The 22,887-nt window shown below is 37.5% G+C and overlaps 1 protein-coding gene across 22 annotated transcripts in view; it reads left to right on the forward strand.

Annotated features, from left to right (window-relative positions):
- The window catches only part of MGA (MAX dimerization protein MGA), a 208,246-nt gene that overhangs the window by 166,486 nt on the left and 18,873 nt on the right, over positions 1-22,887 (forward strand). For 11 of the 22 annotated variants that reach the window (XM_058293961.2, XM_071214120.1, XM_058293972.2 and 8 more), the window contains 6 exons: positions 10,921-11,147; positions 12,246-12,422; positions 13,047-13,119; positions 14,992-15,509; positions 17,802-18,099; positions 19,353-19,979. In XM_058293961.2, the coding sequence (XP_058149944.1) occupies positions 10,921-11,147; positions 12,246-12,422; positions 13,047-13,119; positions 14,992-15,509; positions 17,802-18,099; positions 19,353-19,979 (1,920 nt within the window). The remainder of the gene's footprint in view (positions 1-10,920; positions 11,148-12,245; positions 12,423-13,046; positions 13,120-14,991; positions 15,510-17,801; positions 18,100-19,352; positions 19,980-22,887) is intronic. The other 11 variants (XM_058293973.2, XM_058293965.2, XM_058293966.2 and 8 more) reach the window with 4 other exon arrangements.

Genomic DNA, 22,887 nt, shown 5'->3' on the forward strand with positions numbered 1-22,887 from the left:
TTGCCAGTAGTTGGAGGGTGCCAGTATTTCTGTACTCCTAACATTGGGTATCCTTTTTTTTTTTTTCCAATCTTTTAAAACTGTGCCAAACCGATAGGCAGAAATTGGCGTTTTGTTTAAAATTTATTTTTCTTCAATAACAGATTTAGAATTCTTTGCTAAAACTTTTATTTTTTAAGCAGATCAGTTTTGATACATATTAATAAAGCATACAATTCATCCAAAGTGTATAATCAGCGGTATTTGTTATAATCATGTAATTGTGCATTTATCACTTCAGTCATTATTAGAACATTTTCATTAATTTAGTTATAATAATTTAAAAAAAAAAAGACAAAATTCCTCACCTCTCAATCTCTGTGTTTCCCCTGCTGTACATAGCTGCTATTTCTGGCTCTTCTTGCACAACTGTTTATTAAGTAGTTTTATTGAAATATATTCTCATACCGTATGATCTACCAAAAGTACATAATCAGTGGCTTTTAATATAATCACAATGTTCTACCTTCATCATCTCAAAAATTTTATAACAACTTCATTACTTGGAAAAGAAAACTCCACACCCCTTAGCATTCCCTCCCTAGCCCTACATAACTACTAATCTAATTTCATCTTTACAAATTGATTTATATTTACGTTTTATATAAATGGAGTCATACAATAGGTAATACTCTGTCTGGTTTCCTTCACTTAGTATTATGTTTTTTGTTTTTTGTTTTTGTCTGATACTAACTTTTTGTAGTAGTAATCCATATTTGTTCATTTGATAACATTTTTGTTGGGATGTTTGTAATTTTTTCCTGTAGTTTGCAGGAGCTTTATTTTTTCCAGGTTGTAATTTTATAATTTATCTTAAAAAAATTTTTTTCCCCTTAATTCTGGTAACAGGTATTATACTTTATCTTTTTATTTTGGTGAAGGTTCTCCTTCCCACCCCCACCCTCCAAGGGAAAAAGAAAAAGTAGATGGCTAAAATATGACAGCCTTTTCCTTTAGAATTTTTGTCCTTTTGTCTTTGGAGTCTTGCTTAGAAGTATTTTTCTCTGCTCCCAAGATTAGAAAGATAATTTAGGTTTTCTTCTAGTACTGTGCTTTTGCTGGTTGACTGTTTTCTTTAGGAGACAAAGGGAACCAAGCCCAAGACCTCCTGCGTGGGAGGTGGGCACTCAACTGCTTGAGCCACATCTGCTCCCCTAGTACTATCCTTTTATGAGCTTTAAATTTTTAAAAACTGTTAATATATCTGGAATTTATTTGTGAGATATGTAGCAGGTAATCACTTTCCCCCTAAATGGCTAGCTAGTTGTACCGACACTTTTTGAGGAATATATACTCTACCTACAGGTCACCTATATTGTTGTAAATTACAATAATATTTTGCTTAGTTATGTTGCTAATCTCTCCTGTCTGTTTTGTGATCACTTCAGGTTATTCTAACTGCTATTTTAGCATTTAAGGTGAGGTAGTGATTAATTATTAAATTAATCATTTAAATGATTACTATGTAAATAAGGTTTTTAAAGGTTTAAGATTGAAATATAAAACAGGATTATTAGTTTAGTTAGATTTCCTTGTTGAGTTTACTGCTATTTTGCACTTGAAGTAGTACACATTTCCATTTTCTTTGGGCTTGTTTCTTCTTGTCTTTTTTTTTAAGGAGGTACTGGGTGTTGAACCCAGGACTTCGTACATGGGAAGCAGGTGCTCAAACCACTGAGCTGCGCTTGCTCCCCCACATTTCCATTTCAAAGCAACAAGAATAAAATAGAAAAGTTACTCAAGCAGAGATATTATGTATGTTAGGTTTTATTGCTTTGCTTTCTTGATTAGTGACTTTACCCTATATGTTCTATACTTAGCCAGAATTAAACTTCAGAAAACAGCCAGTTACCAAAGGATTCTTTCAAAAAAATAGAGGAAGTTGAGCAAATCTCTCAGTATGTTTTGCAAAATGATAGGTAGATAATGAGAAGAAAAAAAGTTATTGGTGATTTAGAGGAATTGAAGAAAAGAACAGAAAAAATATAAGGATGAAAATACTCAAAAGAAATGATGGAAGGAATTATTCCAGAGTTGAAGGACATGCAGTTTTAGATTAAAAGGGCCCACTTAATATCAGGCAGTAATAATTTTAAGAAGACCTCTATCTAGGCACATCCTTCTGACATTTAAGAACATTAAAATAAAAAAGAAACCCTGAATGCCATTAAAGAGAAACCACTTTGCTTAAGAAAGATGTAGAATCAATCTGATGTCAGAGATCATCAGTAACACTAGACCATTGAATATTTTAATCATTTACGAAATTGAGATGGAGGAAGAGAATGTGACTTAAGTGATAGGGCTTTACCATATGGGAGGATCTGGGTTCGATCCCTGGGGCCTCCTGGTGAAAAAGAAGAGAAAGTGTGCCTGTGTGGTGGGCGAGTGCCTGCGCAAGTGAGTCATGCAGCAAGATGATGATGCAACAAAGAGACAAAAGGGAAGGTCAAGGTGAAGTGCAGCAGAAACTAGGAACTGAGATGGCTCAGCTGACAGGGAACCTCTCTGTACATTAGTGGTCCCAGGATCGAATCCCGGTGAATCCTAAAGGGGAAAAAATGAGAAGACAAAAAGAGAAATAGATAAAGTAGATCACACAGAATGGACATAAGACAAAAAACAAAACAAAACAGCAGGGCGGGGCGGGAGGGGGAAGGAGGAATAAATATATGAATAAAATCTTTTTTAAGAAATCAAGATAGAATGGGACATCAGATGATTTTTTTCAAATTAGAAGTGCATAGGCAACCAAACTATAAAGTGTTTACATAAAAAAGTATTGAAATATGCAGTGATGTAGGAAGTATGCTCTTTTACAAACACTTCATGAATTTCTTATTTTAAGGAATAGTATGATTAAGAACCTGGATGATATTCATAATTGGGTGAAGGTACATGCCATCCTCATTAATAAAAAAGTAAAAATTAATTAAGAACATTAGGAAAACAGATCTCTCAACAGAAAAGTTATGGTCCAGTTATGAATCAATAAAAATTTTGGTAAAAATTTCGAACAATTAGTAATAATATAAGAAAAGAGACAACATTTGATGTAGACAAGTAGAATAAATTAAGTGGTATAAAATTACATTTCCTCAAAAGGGTCAGTCTCACTGATTCTGCAAGGATTAAAATTACATAAAACACAATGTTGTAGTAAGCAAATTGATAGGTTTTTGGTTATTAGAGTATATTTATATGCAGAGTGGTGAAGGCCTGAATGTAATTTAATTTATAGAACAGAAATCAGTAATGAAAACCATGAGAATGGAAGTAATGCTATAGCTGGCAGAAGTTGAGAGGTGTAGGAAAGTTTAGGATGCTCATTTCTTTATTTCATCACATTTAGTCCTTAGTTAAATCATGAATAATTTCATTTAAAAAATTTCATTTAAGTCATGAAATTGAGGTGTAAGCATTTTATTTAGACTTATTAGGATAACAACCAGAACTAAAGACACAGAGGGTATGGTGAATGATTTGCTTTTCATTTTTATATCCTTTTGTTCAGTTCAATTTTTTTGTTTTTTGTACAGTTAACATATAAATTAAAAGTTTCCTCAACGTATGAAATTTAGGCATTAAATAATATATATTTTCTAGCACTATAATAGACTTAAATTTTCCTGCCATGAGTGGCCCATTAATCTGTTGTTGGTAGGAACGCAGGAGTGCTAACATTTTTGGACACCGTGAAGAACAGTATGTGAGGGTTATATTATTTAAATGTTGCAGCCTGATAAGACTTTATTCTCATTGTACGAATGAGCTAATTGTGTACTAAGTTTAAGTAACTTGTTCCTAAGGTCACATAGATATTAGGTGGGTAGTAAATATTTGGACATAGGTCTTTCTGTCCTCCCAAGTCCCCCATGTTTTTCCTGTGTAAGATGGGATTTCACAAATTTTAATTCTATCTCCTTATTGTATTCCTTTTTGGGCTTTGTTCTAATAACCTGTTTACTCTTTGGTCTGTCAAAAAATAGTGCTCTGGAAAGGCACTATCCTTAGCTGCTGTGGGCAGTACCAAATGTTGGTGGTGTAAATTGATATAATCACTTTGGCAAATAGTTTGACAATATTTACTGAAGTTGAATATTCACATGCCCTTGATCTAGCAGTTTGACTCCCAAGTAACCAGCAGAACTATTTTCATTTTTTTTTTAATTTAATTTTATTTATTCCTTTTAAAAAAAATATTACATTAAAAAAATATGAGGTCCCCATTCACCCCACCGCCCCCACCCCACAGTAACACTCTCCCCTATCATCATGACACATCCATTGCATCTGGTGAGTACATCTCTGGGCATCGCTGCACCCCATGGCCTGTGGTCCACACCATAGCCCACACTCTCCCACGTTCCATCCAGTGAGCCATGGGAGGACGTACAATGTCCGGCAATTGTCCCTGCAGCACCACTCAGGACAACTCCAAGTCCCGAAAATGCCTCCACATCTCATCTCTTCCTCCCATTCCCCGTACCCAATAGCCACCATGGCCACTTTTTCCACACCAGTGCCACATTTTCTCGATTATTAACCACAATAGTTCATGAATAGAATATCATTAAGTCCACTCTAATCCTTACTGTATTCCTCCTTCCTGTGGACCTTGGATTGGTTGTGTCCATTCCACATCTATGTCAAGAGGGGGCTTAGATTCCACATGGATGCTGGATGCAATCCTCCTGCTTTCAGTTGTAGGCACTCTAGGCTCCATGGTGTGGTGGTTGACATTCTTCAACTCCATGTTAGCTGAGTGGGGTAAGTCCAATAAACCAGAGTGTAGGATCTGAAGTCTGTTGAGGCTCAGGGCCTGGCTATCATATTGTCAGTCCAGAGATTCAAATCCCCTAGATATATTTTAAACCCCAGCACCAACTACAATTCCAGTAAAGTAGCATGAAAGGCTTGTGAAAAGAGATCCCATCTGTGTCCAGCTCCATCACGCAGAAACACCAGCTCCAGAGAAGGGCCAACTGACATGGCAGTGAACTCCATCGCCATGACCATAGAACCTGTGGGTCCCTTTAGCCCTCAAAAGACCCAATACCTGGGGTTGTATCTACTTTATCTGTCTCTGAGACTGCTCAGGTGTGCATAAGGGCAATCCTTCTGACAACGTCCAGGCTCTTTTTTAGAGACTCATAGCCATATAAACTCATTTTTCCTTTCCATTTCCCCCTTACTTTAGGTCAAACAGCATTTTTAACTCCTGTTATTATATGTAGACAGGGATATTCTGCTGGTCCGCGTTGAACCTTTAATTCGAGGTCATTTTCTAGTTACATCATCAGCTGGTACTTGGTAGTGATCCCTCGGTGCCAGGGAGGCTCATCCCCGGGTGTCGTGTCCCACGCTGGGGGGAAGGCATTGCATTTACATGCTGAGTTTGGCTTTGAGACAGGCCACATTTGAGTAACACGGAGGCTGTCAGGAGGGAACTCTTAGGCACAGTGCTGCTCTAGGGCTTGTTCTTATTTCAGATGTATAGGCTCACAAGTATAGTCATTAGTTTTGGGGGTCACTGTTGGACCCTCATTCCTTCCTGGTCCTTGCCGTTGTACCTGGGGGACTGCCGCTGCTCCCCTAGGGACCACGACAGAGCCCCCCCTACCCCCCCGGCCAGGAACCCAGTACCCCCCCAGCTGTTGTTTTTAATTGTTTCCGCTATGAGTATATCCAAACATTTCCATGTTCCCTGGACACATGCCCTGTATAACTCCCTGTCAGCCATATGTCCCCTGTCAATAACATCCCATACCAGTATTCCTCTGCTGCCATTGTTGAACCACTCTGTGATCCAAGAACTATTTTCATTTGCAATCAGTAAATATAGACTGTACCAGAATATTTATGGGACCATAAATAAAAGTAAACATAAAAATGGGAGGAGGAATATAGTGTGCTGAGTGTTAGTGTAGCAGTTTTGTGAGTCTTCTAAATATAACATTTATTTATAGTACAATCACTGTGGACACTGCTAGGAATGAGAGGAGTTGAGGATATAGATAATTAAAATGAAGTCCATTTCTCTAAGAGGTTATTGTCAGTTGACTAAGCAGTGTGAATATTTGCAACTCTGGTTCTCCCCTTAATTCTTTTTTTTTTTTTTTAAGATTTATTTATTTTATTTCTCTTCCCCTTTCCCCCTGTTGTCTGCTCTCTGTGTCCATTTGCTGTGTATTCTTCTGTGTCCGCTTGTATTCTCATCATGTGGCACTGAGGATCTGTTTCTCTTTTTGTTGTGTCATCTTGCTGTGTCAGCTCTCTGAGTGAGTGGCACCACTCCTGAGTATGCTGTGGTATTGCGAGGGGCTCGCTGTCCTTGTGCAGGGGCCACTCCTTGCGAGGGGGGCACCCTTATGTGGGGGCATCCCTGCGTGGGCTGGCACTCCTTGTGCGCAGCAGTACTGTGTGTGGGCCAGCTCACCACACGAGCCAGGAGGCCCTGAGTATCGAACCCTTGAGCCACATCCACTTCCCCCTTAATTCTATTTTTTCCTGCCTTTGCTAGCTCTTTCTTTCTGGGTTTCAGGTAAAAACTAGGATGACCTCTAGTGTAATGTTAAGGGGAGCAGTGAAGGCTCTCTATCTTGGATCCATCCAGGATGGGTAAAGAAGTCAAGCGGAAAAATAGCAGGCTAATGGAGTGTGAGGGATTGAGGGCCCTTGGTCTCTTGTTCTTGCCCTAGTGAGGACAAGGTTGTTTCCCTCCCCCCCCATGGTTTTTGCTGTATTCTCTGCCGGTGGCAGGCCTGATTTTTAACTGCCTTCTTTATTTGACTATGTTGCTGTCCTTGCAAACTTATATATCCCTCAATAGAACTGAACTTCTCCCTTCCCAATCAGCTCCTTTTACTTTTACTAACTCCCCTGTTTTGGGAACTACCATTTCCCCATTTATCCAGAATTGAACCTTTAAGTTGTCTTTGATTGCCTGTGAGGGATTAAAATGGAAGTGAGTAGTTATTCATGATAGCCTATGAGTTTTTCTTTTGAAGTATGTTATGTATTTTGTAGTTGTTATTTTCAAAGGAAAAAAAAGATGAAAGGGGCCTTCACTTAAGATGCTTAGCTTATGGGGTCTTAGAAAGTCCTTGAAAAGTGATTGAAAGAGGTCAAAGACGATAGTATTTGTCCTAAGCTTTCTTTTGGTTGTTGTAATAAAATTTTTATATAAATAATTAGCAACTCTGAAAATAAAGTTCTTGCCAGATGAGTGGGAGAGCCTTTATAAACACCGCCTTTATGGTGAAGCCATCTCTTTTAAAAATGGCAGCCTCAAAGTAAAAATACATGCCCATTACACATACTCCCTATTGCCCTTTCCTGCTTTGTTTTTCTTTGAAACACTTATCACTATCTAACATATTTTCTTATCTGGCTTGTTTAGTGCCTCTTTTGTAAGCTACTGAGGGCAAGTTTTGTCAGTTTTGTTCATTGATCTATCTTTTAAGTCTGACACAGTAGGCATTCCAGTGTTTGAATGCATGAAGAATACCTGGGAAGCCTTGTGAATTATGTGATATAAAAGAGATAGGTATTAAAGAATGGACAACAGAGTATGTTAACCAGTTAAGTAATTGTTTCATTTATCACTCTTTAGTCCTAAAGATTTGGGATTTCCACCATTTTAATCTTTTAATCTTTTAAGCCTTTTCCTTTAGCATTTTGTGGTTATGCTTTGAAGGATGTTAGCCCATAGGAGCTCCTTGGACAAAGTTGTTCTTCATTAGTAGAATCTTAATGTTCACACATCTATACTTCTTAACGTAGATTGTGCTTTCTCATGAAAGAGTAATTGAATTAAGTATTTGAATTGTGTCACTCAATCATTTTATACAGTTTTAGCCAAGAAATTTTGGATCTTTGCCTTAGAACCAGCTGCATCTCTGTGGGACTGACTGCTTCTGTAGCTGTCTTACGGGATGCACAGATTGCTTTTAAAATACAGGAATCTTTATCTTCTAACCTAGATCCTCCTCCTAATTTGGTTATGTAATCAATGCATGTTTTCCTTTGTGTAAAACTTTGATAGATGATTTCATCTCACTTGGGGGGTCATTGTTTTCCTTTTTCTTTTCTTTTTTTAAGGGAGAAGGACTTTATTTTTTCTTCCTCTCCCCCTCCCTGCTATTGTTGCTGTGTCCATTTGCTGTGTGATCTTCTGTATAGATTTCTCTTTTGGTCTTCTCTTATCATCTTTCTTCCTCTAGGATTCACTGGAATTCAATCCTGGGGACCTCTGATGTGGAGAGAGGTTTCCTGTCAATTTCACCACCTCAGTTCCTGGTCTCTGCTGCACTTCACCTTGACTCTCCCCTTTGTCTCTCGTTTGTTGCATCATCATCTTTCTTACTGTGTGACTCACTTGTGCAGGCACTGGCTTGCCATGGGGGCACTCAAGCAGATGCTCGCTCACCATGTGGGCATTCATGTGGGCACTCGGCTCGCCACATGGGCACTCGGCTTGCCATGCAGGCATACTTTCTCTTCTTTTTCACCAGGAAGCCCCAGGGATGGAACCTGGGTCCTCCCATATGGTAGGTGGAGGCCTTATCACTTGAGCGACATCTGCGTCCCTGGTTTTCTTTTTCTATCTGGTTGTGTCATTGTCTTTTGGGTCCCTTGCTTTGCTGCACGGGAGCCTTGTGCCTTACTGTGCAGGTCTGGGATGCTCTTTTTTATTTTTTACCAGGAGGTCCTAGGGATCAAACCCTGGGTTCTCCTTATGGTGAACGGGTGCTCAATTGCTTGAGCCACAGCCACTTCCGTCATTGTTTTTATCTTGAGGTAAATATTTTTGTTCCTTTGCTGAGGTCAGGTTTTTTTGTTTTTTTAAAAAAGATTTATTTTATTTATCTTGCCCTTTGCACTTGCTGTATGCTGTCTGTGTCTGTCCGTTGTGTGCTGTCTGCTTGTCTCCTTTTTTTTTTTTTTTTTTTTTTTTAAGATTTATTTATTCCTCCCCCATCACCGTTGTCTGCTCTCTGTGTCCATTCACTGTGTGTTCTTCTGTGTCTGCTTGTATTCTCATTAGGCGGCTCTGGGAACTGATCCTGGGACCTTTCAGAGTGGGAGAAAGGTGATCATTTCTCTCGTTCCACCTTAGCTCCCTGATCTGCTGTGTCTCTTATTATCTCTCCAGCTCTCCGTGTGGGCCTGCACTCCTGCGCAGGGCAGTACTCTGCGCAGGCCAGCTCTCCATGTAGGCCAGCTTGCCACACAGGCCAGCTTGCCTTCGCCAGGAGGCCCTTGGGCATTGAACCCTGGGCCTCCTATATGGTAGATGGGAGCCCAATTGCTTGAGTCACATCTGCTTCCCTGCTCATCTTATTTTTGGAGGCACTGGGAACTGAACCCGGGACCTCCCATGTTGGAGGAAGGTGCCCAATTGCTTGAGCTATATCTGCTCCCTGCTTGTTGTTCTCTCATTGTGTTTCCTCCTTGTGTCTCCTTGTTGGGTCATCTTGTTGCATCAGCTCACCGCACCAGCCTGTCGTGTCAGTTTATTGTCTTGCTTGTCTTCTTTAGGAGGCACTGGGAACTGAACCCAGGACCTCCTGTGTGGTAGGCGGGTGCCCAACTGCTGGAGCCACATCTGCTTCCCTCAGGTTGTCTCTTGATTACACTTTATCATCAGTAGACAACAAGTAATAGCTTGATGTCTGGAGCCAATTTGTCTGGGTTTTTTATTTATCTTTTTTTAGGAGAAGTTGTGGGTTTGCACAATCTTGTGCATAAAATGTACAGTATTCCCATATACCACTGTATTTTTTCAAAGATTTATTTATTTATTTCTCTCCCCCTCCCACCCCCAGCCCCGGTTGTCTGTTCTCTGTGTCTGTTTGCTGCATCGTCTTTGTCCACTTCTGTTGTTGTCAGTGGTACGGGAATCTTTGTCTTTTTCTGTTGTGTCAGTTCTCCGTGTGTGCGGTGCCATTCCTGGGCAGGCTGCTCTTTCTTTCGCACTGGTCGGCTCTCCTTATGGGGCGCACTCCTTGCGCGTGGGGCTCCCCTTCGCGGGGGACACCCCTCGTGGCAGGGCACTCCTTGCGCGCATCAGCACTGCGCATGGGCCAGCTCCACACGGGTCAAGGAGGCCCGGGGTTTGAACTGCGGACCTCCCATGTGGTAGACGGACGCCCTAACCACTGGGCCAAGTCCACCGCCCCACTGTATTATTTACACCTTGCATCGGTGTGGTATATTTGTTAGAATTGATGAAAGCATATTTTAATAATTGTACTTTTAACTCTAGTTCATAGGTTTTCTGGGTTTGATCCTGATTCTCCTGCTTACTTGTTAGACCTGTCAGACCTTAGCTTCTCTAAAGTGGTGGGAATAATGATAATATCTACCTCAAGGATTGTGTCACAATTAAATGAGTTAAAACATTAAGTGCTTAGAATAGGCATATAGACTCAATAAATATTTGTAAAGTAGAAAAGTATGATATAGAATTATTAGCTTTTCAATAAGGCCTTCTTTGATCATGCTAAGTATAATAGCATCCCCTGTTAACTCTTCATTCCTCTACCCTGCTACATTTTTCTACAGGGCACTTGTCATTACTTGATATTATTTATTTTTTAGTTTTTTCTCTCCTACTGGATTATAAACTCTGTGAAGGCAAGACTTTTGTTTTATTCATAGCTCTGTTTTCTTTAATACTTAAAACAGTAGCTGGTTTCTACTAGATGTTGAACAAATAGCTGGCTAATAAGGGAATGAATTATTAAAGTATATGAGCATAACTAAAAGTTTTTTAGGGGGCATCTAATTTAGTTATTTTAATTAGTTATTGCCTTTTGTAATGAAGCTCATTTTTTAATAAGGTACCTGAAATCTTATCTTTTTTTTTTTGTTAAGCTATATGTGAAACAGAGCCTGAACAACCTGTTCAACATTACCCATTATGGGTAAAAGTAGAAGGGGAAGTAGATCCAGAGCCGGTTTATATTCCAACACCCTCTGTCATTGAGCCTGTGAAACCATTGTTAATGCCTCAGCCAGAAGTTTTGTCTACTACTGTGAAGGGCAAACTACTCACTGGGATTAAACCTGTGCGGGCCTATACTCCCAAACCCAATCCCGTGGTAAGCCTGGAGTTTCATCTTTTATTGAAAGTTAAAAAAGTCATTTTTGATGATATGTTTCAACCAGATTTTTGGTTGATAGTCTGTGAATCATTTTGCTTTCCAGTAATGTATCTCTAAAAAGGTTTTCTTTCTTATTTACTCAGTTTAGTTTTTGGCAGTTCAAAAATGTCATGAAAGTAGAGGTGAGTAGTAATTCTTTGAAATAGCCAACTCTCCAAGAGAATCATAGAAATGTGGGCCTTTGACATGACTTGCAAAAAGTCTTTTAAAGACTTTTAAAGACTATAGTGTAGAATATCGAGAATGTCAAGTAATTGAGATGTGTAGTGCATATTATTAGTTAGAAAAACATTTAGGAAAAGCTTTAAAAAATAACCGCTATCTTTTAAAAGTAAATTTCTTTATATGTAATGATAGTAGTAAAGTTCAAGATGTAAAATAATAACTGCTGTTTATATGACTATGTCAAGACTGATAGGTAAAAATGAGAACTGATGCTTGTGTTGTGTTAATAACCGAGGTGATTCTGCTTATTGACTTAGTTTCATTCTTTTCAGTCCATTAAACTGAAGAAAGATAGTACTGCTACTCAGTGTAGGCTGTATACTAGTGCTGGTCTGTAAACTGTTTATTACCGGTTTGTAATAAGTAGAGAAAATGAGTATAAAATATTGGGAAATTTTTATAGCAAGTTGTAGAGTAAATTTATGTCTGTTAAATCTAACTAAAAAGTTTGGGCTTTTAGTTTACTTGTCTTTGGCTTTCATTTTGTTTTTTTTCCTAGTAATTTTTTCTTGTATTTTACAAAAATACCAGTCTATAAGGGACTAGTAATTAACAAATGCCTCTTCACCACAGATAGTTTGAGAAGCACTGCTCTGGTGTGATCTGAAATTTCTTGATAGAAAATCAGATCTTTTCTAACTGCCGCCAAATTCAGCACCTCTAAATTGTGCTCATAGAATATAACTTTAAAGTTTGCCTTAAAAAGTTCTGACTGTTGTAACAGAAACAAAGATTAAACATCTTTTTCTCTTGGAATTTAGGAGACTTTTTTCCCAATGTATGGAATGTTTTATTCTATGAAACTTACAGATTCGGGAAGAGGACAAAGATCCAGTCTACTTGTACTTTGAAAGTATGATGACTTGTGCCCGAGTTCGAGTGTATGAACGCAAAAAAGAGGAACGGAAACAGCCATCCCCACCACCATCCCCATCATTTCAGCAGCAAAGCTCATGCCATTCTAGTCCTGAGAACTGTAGTGCAAAGGTTAGTATTCATTGTACAACTTCTTTCTTTAACTTAGTTACTTGTCTGTTGCTGGTATTAGAAATTGTATTATACTCAGAATAATCTAGAGTGATTTTTTGGGGCAGAGAAGGGCTTACATGATGCATATATCAATTTATGTATTTCTTTGCATGCCTATTCTAGAGGTCTGTCCCTGTGGGTTTTACTGTTATTATAAACATCATTATTTCTGACTAATTGGAAAAAAAGCAAATATTTCTGGTTTTAATGAAATCATTTGTCTCTAATCATTAGAATTTCTGTATTTCCACACTGGTGAATTTTTTTCTAAATGAAGCTTGTCCTTTTAAGCACTATATGTTTTGTCGTCTTTGCTAGAATACACTACTATACTATAAAGTCCATTGTTAGGTCCTTTTCTTGGAGATGTCTTCTCTATCAAAGATAGTAGAGAATAAGACTGCTTTTGTGTCCAGGGTTTTATAATATGATATTAATGCAGCTGTACATGCAGATGCAAAGCTGTTGCCTTTCTAATCATTCTGCTGATCTAAGCTTAAGAGATTTAATCCTTGTGTTCTAGTCCCTATAGCTATTAAATATATGTTGAACTGAAAATATTTCTGTTATTTCCTTCTTCAGGAACCCGATTCTGAACAGCAGCCCTTAAAACAAGTCACCTGTGACCTGGAGAATGACTCTGATAAATCACAAGGTCAGAATGAAAACTTGATTTTATAATTTAATGGTAATTATTTAGGTCTGGATTATAATAATCATAGGGGGAATTCCAAACCACCAATCCGGAATATGTCTACTACCCTGTTTCAAGCTTCTGCTAAAAACAGAAATAATAGGTAAAAATCTTTTCCCAGTATTTGATCTCTTAAACACTCCTCTTCTAAAAAATAATGAAAGAAAAATCATTTGTGTTGATAAACAGTATGTTGTTGCAAGAGACATTAAGGATGAGGTTAGTGATTTTTTTTTCCTTCCCTTCTTTCCAAACCCTGGCAGTTTTGGCATCAATAGCTATTGAAATTTTCTCTCAGTTTTTCAGTAGCTTCCACCACTGGAGAAATGCAAAGAAGAAAGGAAGGAATATAACAAATTGTTCTAGTAGAGGCTACTGCCAGGATTACTATGATGAGAGTGAGTGACCAGGGAGTTGGTTACCTGTTTGTTTTTGGTTTGCTTCTTAAGACGTATGGCACTTCAACAACAATGCTTCCCTACTTCTTTTTTTTTTTTTTTTTTTTTTTAATGTCATGGAACACACAGAAAATGATGTTTTTTATGTAGCATGCTGAAGTAAGTGAAGGAGGCTGCTGGGATGGAGAGCACCTTCCTGAGAGTGTGAAGCCCCTGACGACTGAGGGGATCTGTGTCTTGGCACATCTGTAATTACAGCACATTGGTTGGGGAGGCCTGCTGTAGAAAAAGTGTAGTTGTCCCGTGAAATAGGAATCTAGTTAACATGTTGCTATGAAGATAAATTGGTGAGTTGAGTGATCTGTATACAACGTAGAAATGGAGCAATCATATCTGAAGGCACAAAAAGTAATTCAGAATTCTTTGCACTTAGAAACTAGAGGTACAGTGCACTTTAAAAAACAAAAACAATAAACCTGAGCCCTATCTGTTTTTCTTTGTTCAGTATTCACTTAATCCATCACCCATTACAGAACATCTTGCAATATCTTTGCTTTGCATATATGGATAGCAGAATACTAAATATGAAACAAATTAAGCTTGGTTATAGGTCTTGGTTTGCTTATGAGATCACACTTTCTTATGTAATAGTAATAATTTTTTAGAACAGTTTTAAGAGATTTTATTAGAGAACCCAGTTAACAGGATGGTAAAGACTATTGTAGTCTGATCCTCTGGGATCTTTTTCTTTCTGGAAAACTTCAGAATTGTGAGCATTAAGCTATATATTAGATTATCACTGAAAGTACAAGGGAATAGTACGCTGAGCAACTCTTGAATTTCTGTGCCCCGGCATCTTTCTGGGGACTCAGGGAAAATAAAATTTTTTTCAAAGTTCCATACAGAATACTGTAATGTAGATTATGCATTATTTTTCTGTAAACCCACAATTTCTCTAATAAAAAAAATAAAAATGGAATCCCACAAGTACCCTAATGATACTCGACATACCTCTAATTTAGCTTATCATATGAGTCATAGAACCAGTAGGAAACAGTTTGTCCTCTCAAATTAGGAGGTTTAGTAAGTGGACCATTTACAAAGGTATAGGCAATTGTAGGGGAACAACAAGGGACGGCATAGTACCCTCATGACTTATAGCAGTGGGATTATAGGGGCAAGGATGGAACAGTTACCAGAAGCAGGGAGATGACCCTGTGGAATGGGCTGTCACAAGAGAAGCAGTGATATTGGGAGAGGAACCTCACTACTCCTAGGAGACCCTACAGGGAAAGAACAGGGGGATAAATATCCCAGCCTTACTCTTTTCCCTCCATCTTACCTCTTTCTGGGGCTCCCTTTGGCAGACCCCAACCATTAAAAAAAAAAAAAAGAAAATGCCATGATGCAGAAATATCTTTCAATTCTTTATCAGAAAAGAGCTGGAAGTCTTCTTGCAATGAAGGGGAATCCTCTTCTACCTCCTATGTACATCAGAGGTCACCTGGTGGTCCCACCAAACTGATAGAGATCATCTCAGATTGCAACTGGGAGGAGGATCGAAATAAGATTTTGAGCATCTTATCCCAGCACATCAATAGCAACATGCCACAATCACTTAAGGTGGGCAGCTTCATCATTGAGTTGGCTTCTCAGCGAAAGAGCCGGGGTGAGAAGAGCCCTCCTGTTTATTCTTCTCGTGTGAAAATCTCTATGCCATCATGTCAAGATCAAGATGATATAGCTGAGAAATCTGGATCAGAGACTCCTGATGGTCCATTATCCCCTGGGAAAATGGATGATATCTCTCCTGTGCAGACAGATGCCCTGGATTCAGTGAGGGAGAGATTGCATGGAGGCAAAGGTCTGCCTTTTTATGCAGGACTTTCTCCTGCAGGGAAACTTGTGGCCTCTAAACGCAAACCCAGTTCAAGTACATCTGGGCTTATCCAGGTGAGAATTATCTTTAATCTGGGTATAGTCCTTTTTATACTTAGGTAACAGCTTGATTTTTCAGAGCCTTTTATTGGCCTTGTGTCATTTATCCTTATATTTCTTGGGAGCTGAGTGACAAGATTAGTGACTTTTTATGTAATATGCACAGGTTAGAGGCATACTTAGAGTGAATTTTTGGCACATTTATAAACAGAATGTAGAGCTCTGTATTAGTTAATACTTTTCTTTCTAGACTTCCCCAAGAGTTGCTCTTCTTAAACTTTATTGCTCGGGCTCTAGTGAGACTTCGATAACCAAGCAAGGATAAGCAGAGATTCAGTCTAATTTTTAGAATTTGTTACTGGCCAGCTGATTTTTTATTTTATTTTATTTTTTTTTACTTAAGTATAGAAAATTAGGGATAGTAAGGAAAGGTGAAATACTGTCTTGGAAATGGGGAAATTTTTAATTTACATGACACTCAATTACATAATATTTACACTCAATTTCTAATTCTTTAAAATTATTTTTTCTTTATTTAATTCATAGGGTTTTTTTTTTGCCAAAATAATCATTGTTTTAGGACAAGTATCTTTATCCTTCCTTGCTTAGTGATTCAGGCAGGTTATAGTAATAAAATTAAACTGACATCTAGAAAATCTTTTGGCAAGAGAAGTTTTTAAATTAAAAGTAAGAATAGGAAAAAAGGTTTTCTCCTTTTGCTTAGTAAATAATTTGTACATTTATATTAGAGTTAGCAAATGTGTGGAAGAATCTGACACTATTGCCAAGGTCACTTGACTTTATTAGCTTGGCTGCTTCTCTGGGTTAAGGACATCTCCATTAAGAATATGATTAATCTATCTAAAAAAAACCTTTTTATTGCAGTTTGCTTTTGCTAGTACTATGTAACTGCTTCTGTTATTATTTCTTAAACTCTTAATGATGAGGAGAACAGTGTCTTCTGCCTAACCTCATTTACTGACACTTTGAAAGCAGGCATTTTCCTGAGAGTATTTATATATTATGACTAGATATCCTGAAAAACAGGCATAGAAATTGTGTGTTCTTCTCTCCTGCCTAGATTCAGAAAGTCACCATAGAATGAATTTGCATAAAAGTAGGTCAGGCCATTGTAATCTTGACCTTGGGAAGCTTGCTAAGTAGTCTTCAGAGCAAGTTCCCAAAGGAACAGGTAGGGATATCTGGCCTAGACTACACATAACTTGGAAAGATTCAGTGAAATTTATTTACTTGAGGTGGAAAGATCACATTCATTGTACCAATCGCGAGTCAGAGAGTTTCCTAATCTTTCTAGGAGTTAATCACAATTTTGCTTAAGTAGCAAAGAGTAATTTTGTGTCTTGTGTCTTTGAAGATGGAGTGCCTTACTGTCGCTGTTTTTCTCATCAGTTTCCTATTTAGAGAGTAGAAAATTTCTCCTCTTTTTTCCATTTCCCTTCTCTCCCCCTTAAATGATGAAGAAGAGGCACAGAAAAGGATGGATGTCTTCTCTAGAATCATCCAGCAATATGATTTAGATAATATGGAGAAGAAACTTGGGAGTTTTGTTTTGTTTTTTTTTTAAATTATACTGCTGCCCAAGATGGGTATTCTCATCAACTTAGGCAGTAAAGAAAATCTTTACCTCACTGATTGCTTCCTTTTCTTCACAATTTAGTGACTATGTCTAGAATTAGAGTGAGATTCCACTAGTCTTTATCTCAAGCTGAGCTTTGTTCAAGAGATGACACAATATCTTCAAATTTGAGCCTTTTGAAAGCAAAAAACTGAGGTTACTTTCTTAGCTTATTACCACTTTAAAGGTAATCATAACTTAAAGTAGATTCATCATGTATTTTTCAAATATTTGGAGTGCTTGAAAGGACTTTTGTGAGGGCTTCATTATGCCTCTTGTCTTGGCAGAGAGATTCTTGGAACACGATTATTATTTTTGCTGATGATTAGTAATAGCTTAACCAGAATTGCTTACTGACAAGTAAAACAAGTTGATATTTTAGATATGACTTCATTCTTTTCCATATCTTTGATGCAGAGATGATGAGTTTCTGAGATTCTGTTTCCAACTACCAAAATGAAGATGAGATTAGTTTAGAATATTATATGGCAGCGTTTTTTTCACCTCTTAAATTACTCAGATTATCCTTAATGGAAAAAGACCTTTTCTTTTTCCCTTTTAATCTGAAAAATTAGTCTTTTGAAACATTGTAAAATGAAACCCCTGTCAAGGGAGAAGAGTTAGCAAGAGAATTTTATCTTTACAGAATTTCTCTTTGCCACTTGTTTCAGGTTAATGGTAAAAGTTACCCGCAGGCTAAGTTGCTATTGGGACAGATGGGGGCATTGCATCCAGCCAATAGGCTAGCTGCTTATATCACAGGCAGGTTGCGACCCTCAGTCCTGGACCTCTCAACCCTCAGTACTGTCATCTCCAAGGTAGCATCCAATGCCAAGGTGGCTGCATCCAGGAAACCACGTACCCTGTTGCCTTCAACATCCAATTCCAAAACGACATCCTCCTCCAGCACTACAACAAACCGCCCTGGGAAGAATCTGAAGGCGTTTGTCCCGGCAAAAAGGCCGATTGGTAAGTTGGAGTGTACACGTGTTTTGGAAAGGCTCATGACTTGGTACAAGACCAGTCGGTACAGATATGGAGGTTGTGAAAATTAGAGAAATACAGAATTTGTCATTGTAACTATTGATGTATATCATGCCTGCATCTTTTTGATTTTTTGTAATTCTTCTGATGACCTACAATACCAGATGAATTGAACTTTCATTAGCTTTACAGTTTTATTTCCCATGCTTTTAGCCTGATTTTTTTGCTGTAGGTTTTAAATTTTGTTTTTAAAACGGGAAGAAATAGTCTTCTTAAACCCTTTCCCTAGTTTAATATTTCTACTATAAAGACTGGTGTTCCTTAAACATAGGAAACCAAGGAGCTAGCAAAATCAAACTAGGTTGAGTTAGTATAGGGTTAAAGTAGAAGGCTCTTGCAAAATATAGTTTTGGAAACATTGCTTTATCCATTCATCCTTGTTCTATGAATGAAAACCTCTTTCACTGTACATTTCATTATATTAAAGAGTCTGAAATAAATTACCTTCTTGAAATATTTGTGTTTGAGGGTATCTTTGCAGTTGGTTTGTTGAATTCTTTTTGTTGTTTCAAATCTATTTAGGAATGTTAAGTTAAAGAGTAAATTGCTGGGTTCTTGTTCCCTAATAGAAAATTGAAATTGCTGGCTAAAAGTTGGAATTGTGTGATGTTAGAGGATAGGCATTGAATGCCTTAAAAAGAACCAGTATTACCTTCTTTTTTTTTTTTTTTTAAAGCAGTTTTAACTGGTGATGAAAACAAAAGCAGTTCTATTTTCTGTTTTTCAAAATGTCTGTATATATTTTAGGAATATGCAAAACTTTGCTCTTATGAGAGAACAGCAGTAAAGAGGTGGAGGTGCTGGGGCAGGAGGAAGTGGTGGAAACAAATTTTAATAGAATTAGGAGGGAAAAAACCCTAGCCCTCTTATTTTCTTTTCATCTGTTTTAGGTGATGAAGGTGATTGCTGCTGTACTTCAGCAATTTGAATATATTGCATAGCCAATGAATTTGGGTAGGAATACCCAATTTTAATCCCATTCTTAGAGTTATAAGGGCTTGGTTTTGATTGAGGAAAGTATTTGATTTCTTTGGGTGGAAATTGGCACATATAATGCAGGTAGGTAGTACCTGTAAGAAATTGACCCTGTGGTGCACAATAAATGTTGATAAACACAGTCACTGAAAGGATAAAATTTGAGAACTGAAGATTTTTGACCTGCAAATTTTTATTTGCAGCGGCTCGACCCTCTCCTGGTGGTGTGTTCACACAGTTTGTGATGAGTAAAGTTGGAGCCCTGCAGCAGAAGATACCTGGAGTTAGCACACCCCAACCCCTGACAGGGCCACAGAAGTTCAGTATCAGACCTTCTCCAGTAATGGTCATCACACCTGTGGTTTCTTCTGAGCCAGTTCAGGTGTGCAGCCCTGTGACTGCTGCTGTCACTACTACCACCCCTCAAGTGTTTTTAGAAAATGTTACTGCTGTGACACCTATGACTGCTATTTCTGACATGAGAACTAAAGAAACAACTTACTCTTCTGGTGCCACCACTGCAGGGACTGTTGAGGTCTCTGAAACTAATACCAGCACCCCTGTAACACCTACTCAGTCTACAGCCACTGTGAACCTTACCAAAACTACTGGGATAACTACCCCCGTGGCTTCAGTTGCTTTTCCTAAGTCTTTGGTAGCGTCTCCTCCAACCATAACTCTTCCTGTTGCTTCCACTGCTTCCACCTCCATAGTCGTGGTGACCACAGCTGCATCTTCCTCCATGGTGACCACACCAACTTCATCTCTGGGCTCTGTTCCTATTATACTTTCGGGAATTAATGGGAGTCCACCAGTGAGCCAGAGACCAGGTAAGGCCTAGATGTTACTAGCTGCTTTACTATACAGCTATTTATATAACTTTGTGGTTGTGATAGGATTATAGGTAATCCAGGGTGACAGTGTAGGTATTTCTACTATGTATTCCTGAAAACCTTTGCATTCTCCTCATGGTGTTAATACAGTGGGACACATTACTGAAAAATCTATACAGCTTTGTAACCAGAGCAATAATTTGAACAGCCTTCACAGACAGTTTAGTAGGGATTATCTCAGAAGAGATAAAAACACTCAAAAACATTAGAATGGAAATGCTGGCTAAAGAATACTGAAATAATGTTGAGAGCAGAGCACTGAGCCATTAGGTTAGCATAGGAGGAACTGCAGTCTGGCATGTGCAGAGAGCTTGGAGTATATGTTCAGAGGAAGGAACCCCAAATGCAGGTGTTCCCCCTCCCCTCATTTTATCTTACAAAAAAAGAAAGAGAAAGGTGAAAGGGCCTCTATCTATGCCATAGCCAAGCTGAGGGCTTTGCCAAAGCTTAAAATTCTTGTGCTTGGGGAGTGAATGTAGCTCAGTGGTTTGACCATCTGTTTCCCATATACGATTCCCATACCTCCTTAAAAAAAAATTCTTGTGCTTCCCAACTTTTTAGTTAAAATTAAATTATTTCTCTTATTGGCTAGGTTTATGAATTTGAAAATAGGAATATCCTATAGTTTGGTAATTTTTACATCCTAATTCAGTTAATTACAAAGTAAGTGGTTCTCTTCATCCACTCAAAGAGGAGTTTATGTGGGAAAGACTGAGAGGTTTTATAGGATTCAGGGGGAAAATAACCCAAGGGCAACTCTGTTTTGGTTATTTATATTTTTCAATCTAAATATTTTTGCCTTTAGTGACATGGTCCAAATCCCTGTAGGTCTTTTAGTATAGAAGTGATTTGGGAATTAGTTTTAAAGTTGAAGTTCTATGAAAAGGAAAAGTGAATCACTTTATTAATTCTTCTGCTTCTCTCCAATAAACAAACATGTAAGAAATGATTAATTTGTAGTTTTGAAAGCTAAGGTTGTTATTGGTAGTACTTCTTTGATTTTCTATTAAATATCAAGGTTTATGTATTTGTCATACTTTAACTGATCATATCTTCTAAACCATATGGAGTCCAATCTTTCTCTGTACTCTTTAATTCTGTAATGAAGCTATAAAGTAGTTTAATGTTTTGTAGTTCATTGTTTCTCAGACTTCAGTCGTTCAGGGTATATAAGTATTTTGCTCTGAATCACATCTGTATTATCATTCATTTAATATTTTTATTAAATCAAGCATTTGTTTACTTAAATGTATTTCAAAAAGAAACAACATTACTTTAAATAGAAACCAGTATTACTTGCCAAAATTGAAGTTAACCCCATAAATAAATACACTGGAAGCATATCAATATAAATAAATTCTAGGCAATTATTGTGTGTTCTTAGCATATGGCTTTGTTCTCTTTCTGTTAATGAAAACTAGAAAATGCTGGAGTATTAAAGATAAAACAACACAGACTGATACTTTCTCCTGTATATAATCAAAAGATTGAAATTTAAAGGGGACTTACTTTTGGGTGATGTGTATAGTGTTATTCTGTATCATATACCTTCTAAAGTATCTTCTGAATACCACCCTAGGGAATACTAGTGGTGTTAACAAATTTTCTTAACCTGCTGTTTTATAAATGAGCTGACTCAGATAACTGCTACTTCTAAGGTAGTGTGTGTAATTTTGTTACTGGTTCACAAAGCGGATCCCAACTTGGGTGCATAAATAATGTGTAATTTTTTTTTCCATTTGACTCCCCTCCTTTCACTCTCCCACAACAAACAATCACAACATATTTAGTATGTATAATTAAAAACTGGTTTTGTTCTCTGGATTGGAGTAATTTAGCTTTTGAATCACTCACTACAACTTAATTGGAAAAGTTAACAAGAAATTAAGAATGCTTTAGCATATTTCTTAATTTACATAAATAAGATGTTTTTTGTTTAAGAACATTTTTTTCATGAACACCTATCTTTATTCATGAACAGTTTGGTCTTTGTGTTTTAGTTCATTCGCGAGAATAGTCCTCGGTCTTTTATGTACAATTTAAATGTTACGAGCATGATTTTCCTTTAGAAATTGGATATGTTTTGTGGGCAGAGTGCCTTTTCCTTAGGAAATCACGTTTCTAGATAAGCTGAAATCTTTTTGCTTGGTTTATTGATTTTTCTATTCGGTAACAAACTAGTGAAAATCTTTATTAATGTTAAATGGGTTCACCAGTTTGAATGTAATGTTAATCCAGTTTCATTTTTAATTGCATTATTCCTGCTTCTTTATGGCCATGAAAAAACCTATGTGTAACTTTCTTATATTCTTTTTACCCCCATTTCTTTAATATTTCTAAATATCTCTTCCAAATATTAAAGGTCATCTTTTGGTACTATTAATTGTTTGAAAATGCTCTTAATTCATACTTTCTGCATTACATTTTTGTTTTTTATGTTTGTTTTAAAACTCTTTAGCCTCTTTCTAACCAGGTTTTATTTCCCTGCTTCTGTGATGTTTCTTAATTTCACTCCATTTGGGTGTGTGGGGGGGTTCCCCCCCCCTTTGGGGAAAAATGTAGTTTCCACAAATCTTTAAGCTTTGCCTATTCATTGGTAAATTTTAAAAGCAAAGAAGCTTTATACCTCATTTTTGTCCCTGGACCTTCTCTTACTTGAGTGTGGGCTGAAGTCATAGATCTGTAAATTTTACCAGCCGTAATTTAAAAACTGACACAGAAAAATTTATCATAAATGATCTCTTTAACTTTGAGAATCCAGATTTACAGGCCTGCCCTTGTTTTTCATTTGATAAAAAGCATTATCCCTTTAAATGCACTTCTTGACAATTGTTGCTTTCTTTTT

This window comes from Dasypus novemcinctus, chromosome 3 (assembly GCF_030445035.2).
Source record: "Dasypus novemcinctus isolate mDasNov1 chromosome 3, mDasNov1.1.hap2, whole genome shotgun sequence".
Taxonomy (NCBI): domain Eukaryota; kingdom Metazoa; phylum Chordata; class Mammalia; order Cingulata; family Dasypodidae; genus Dasypus; species Dasypus novemcinctus.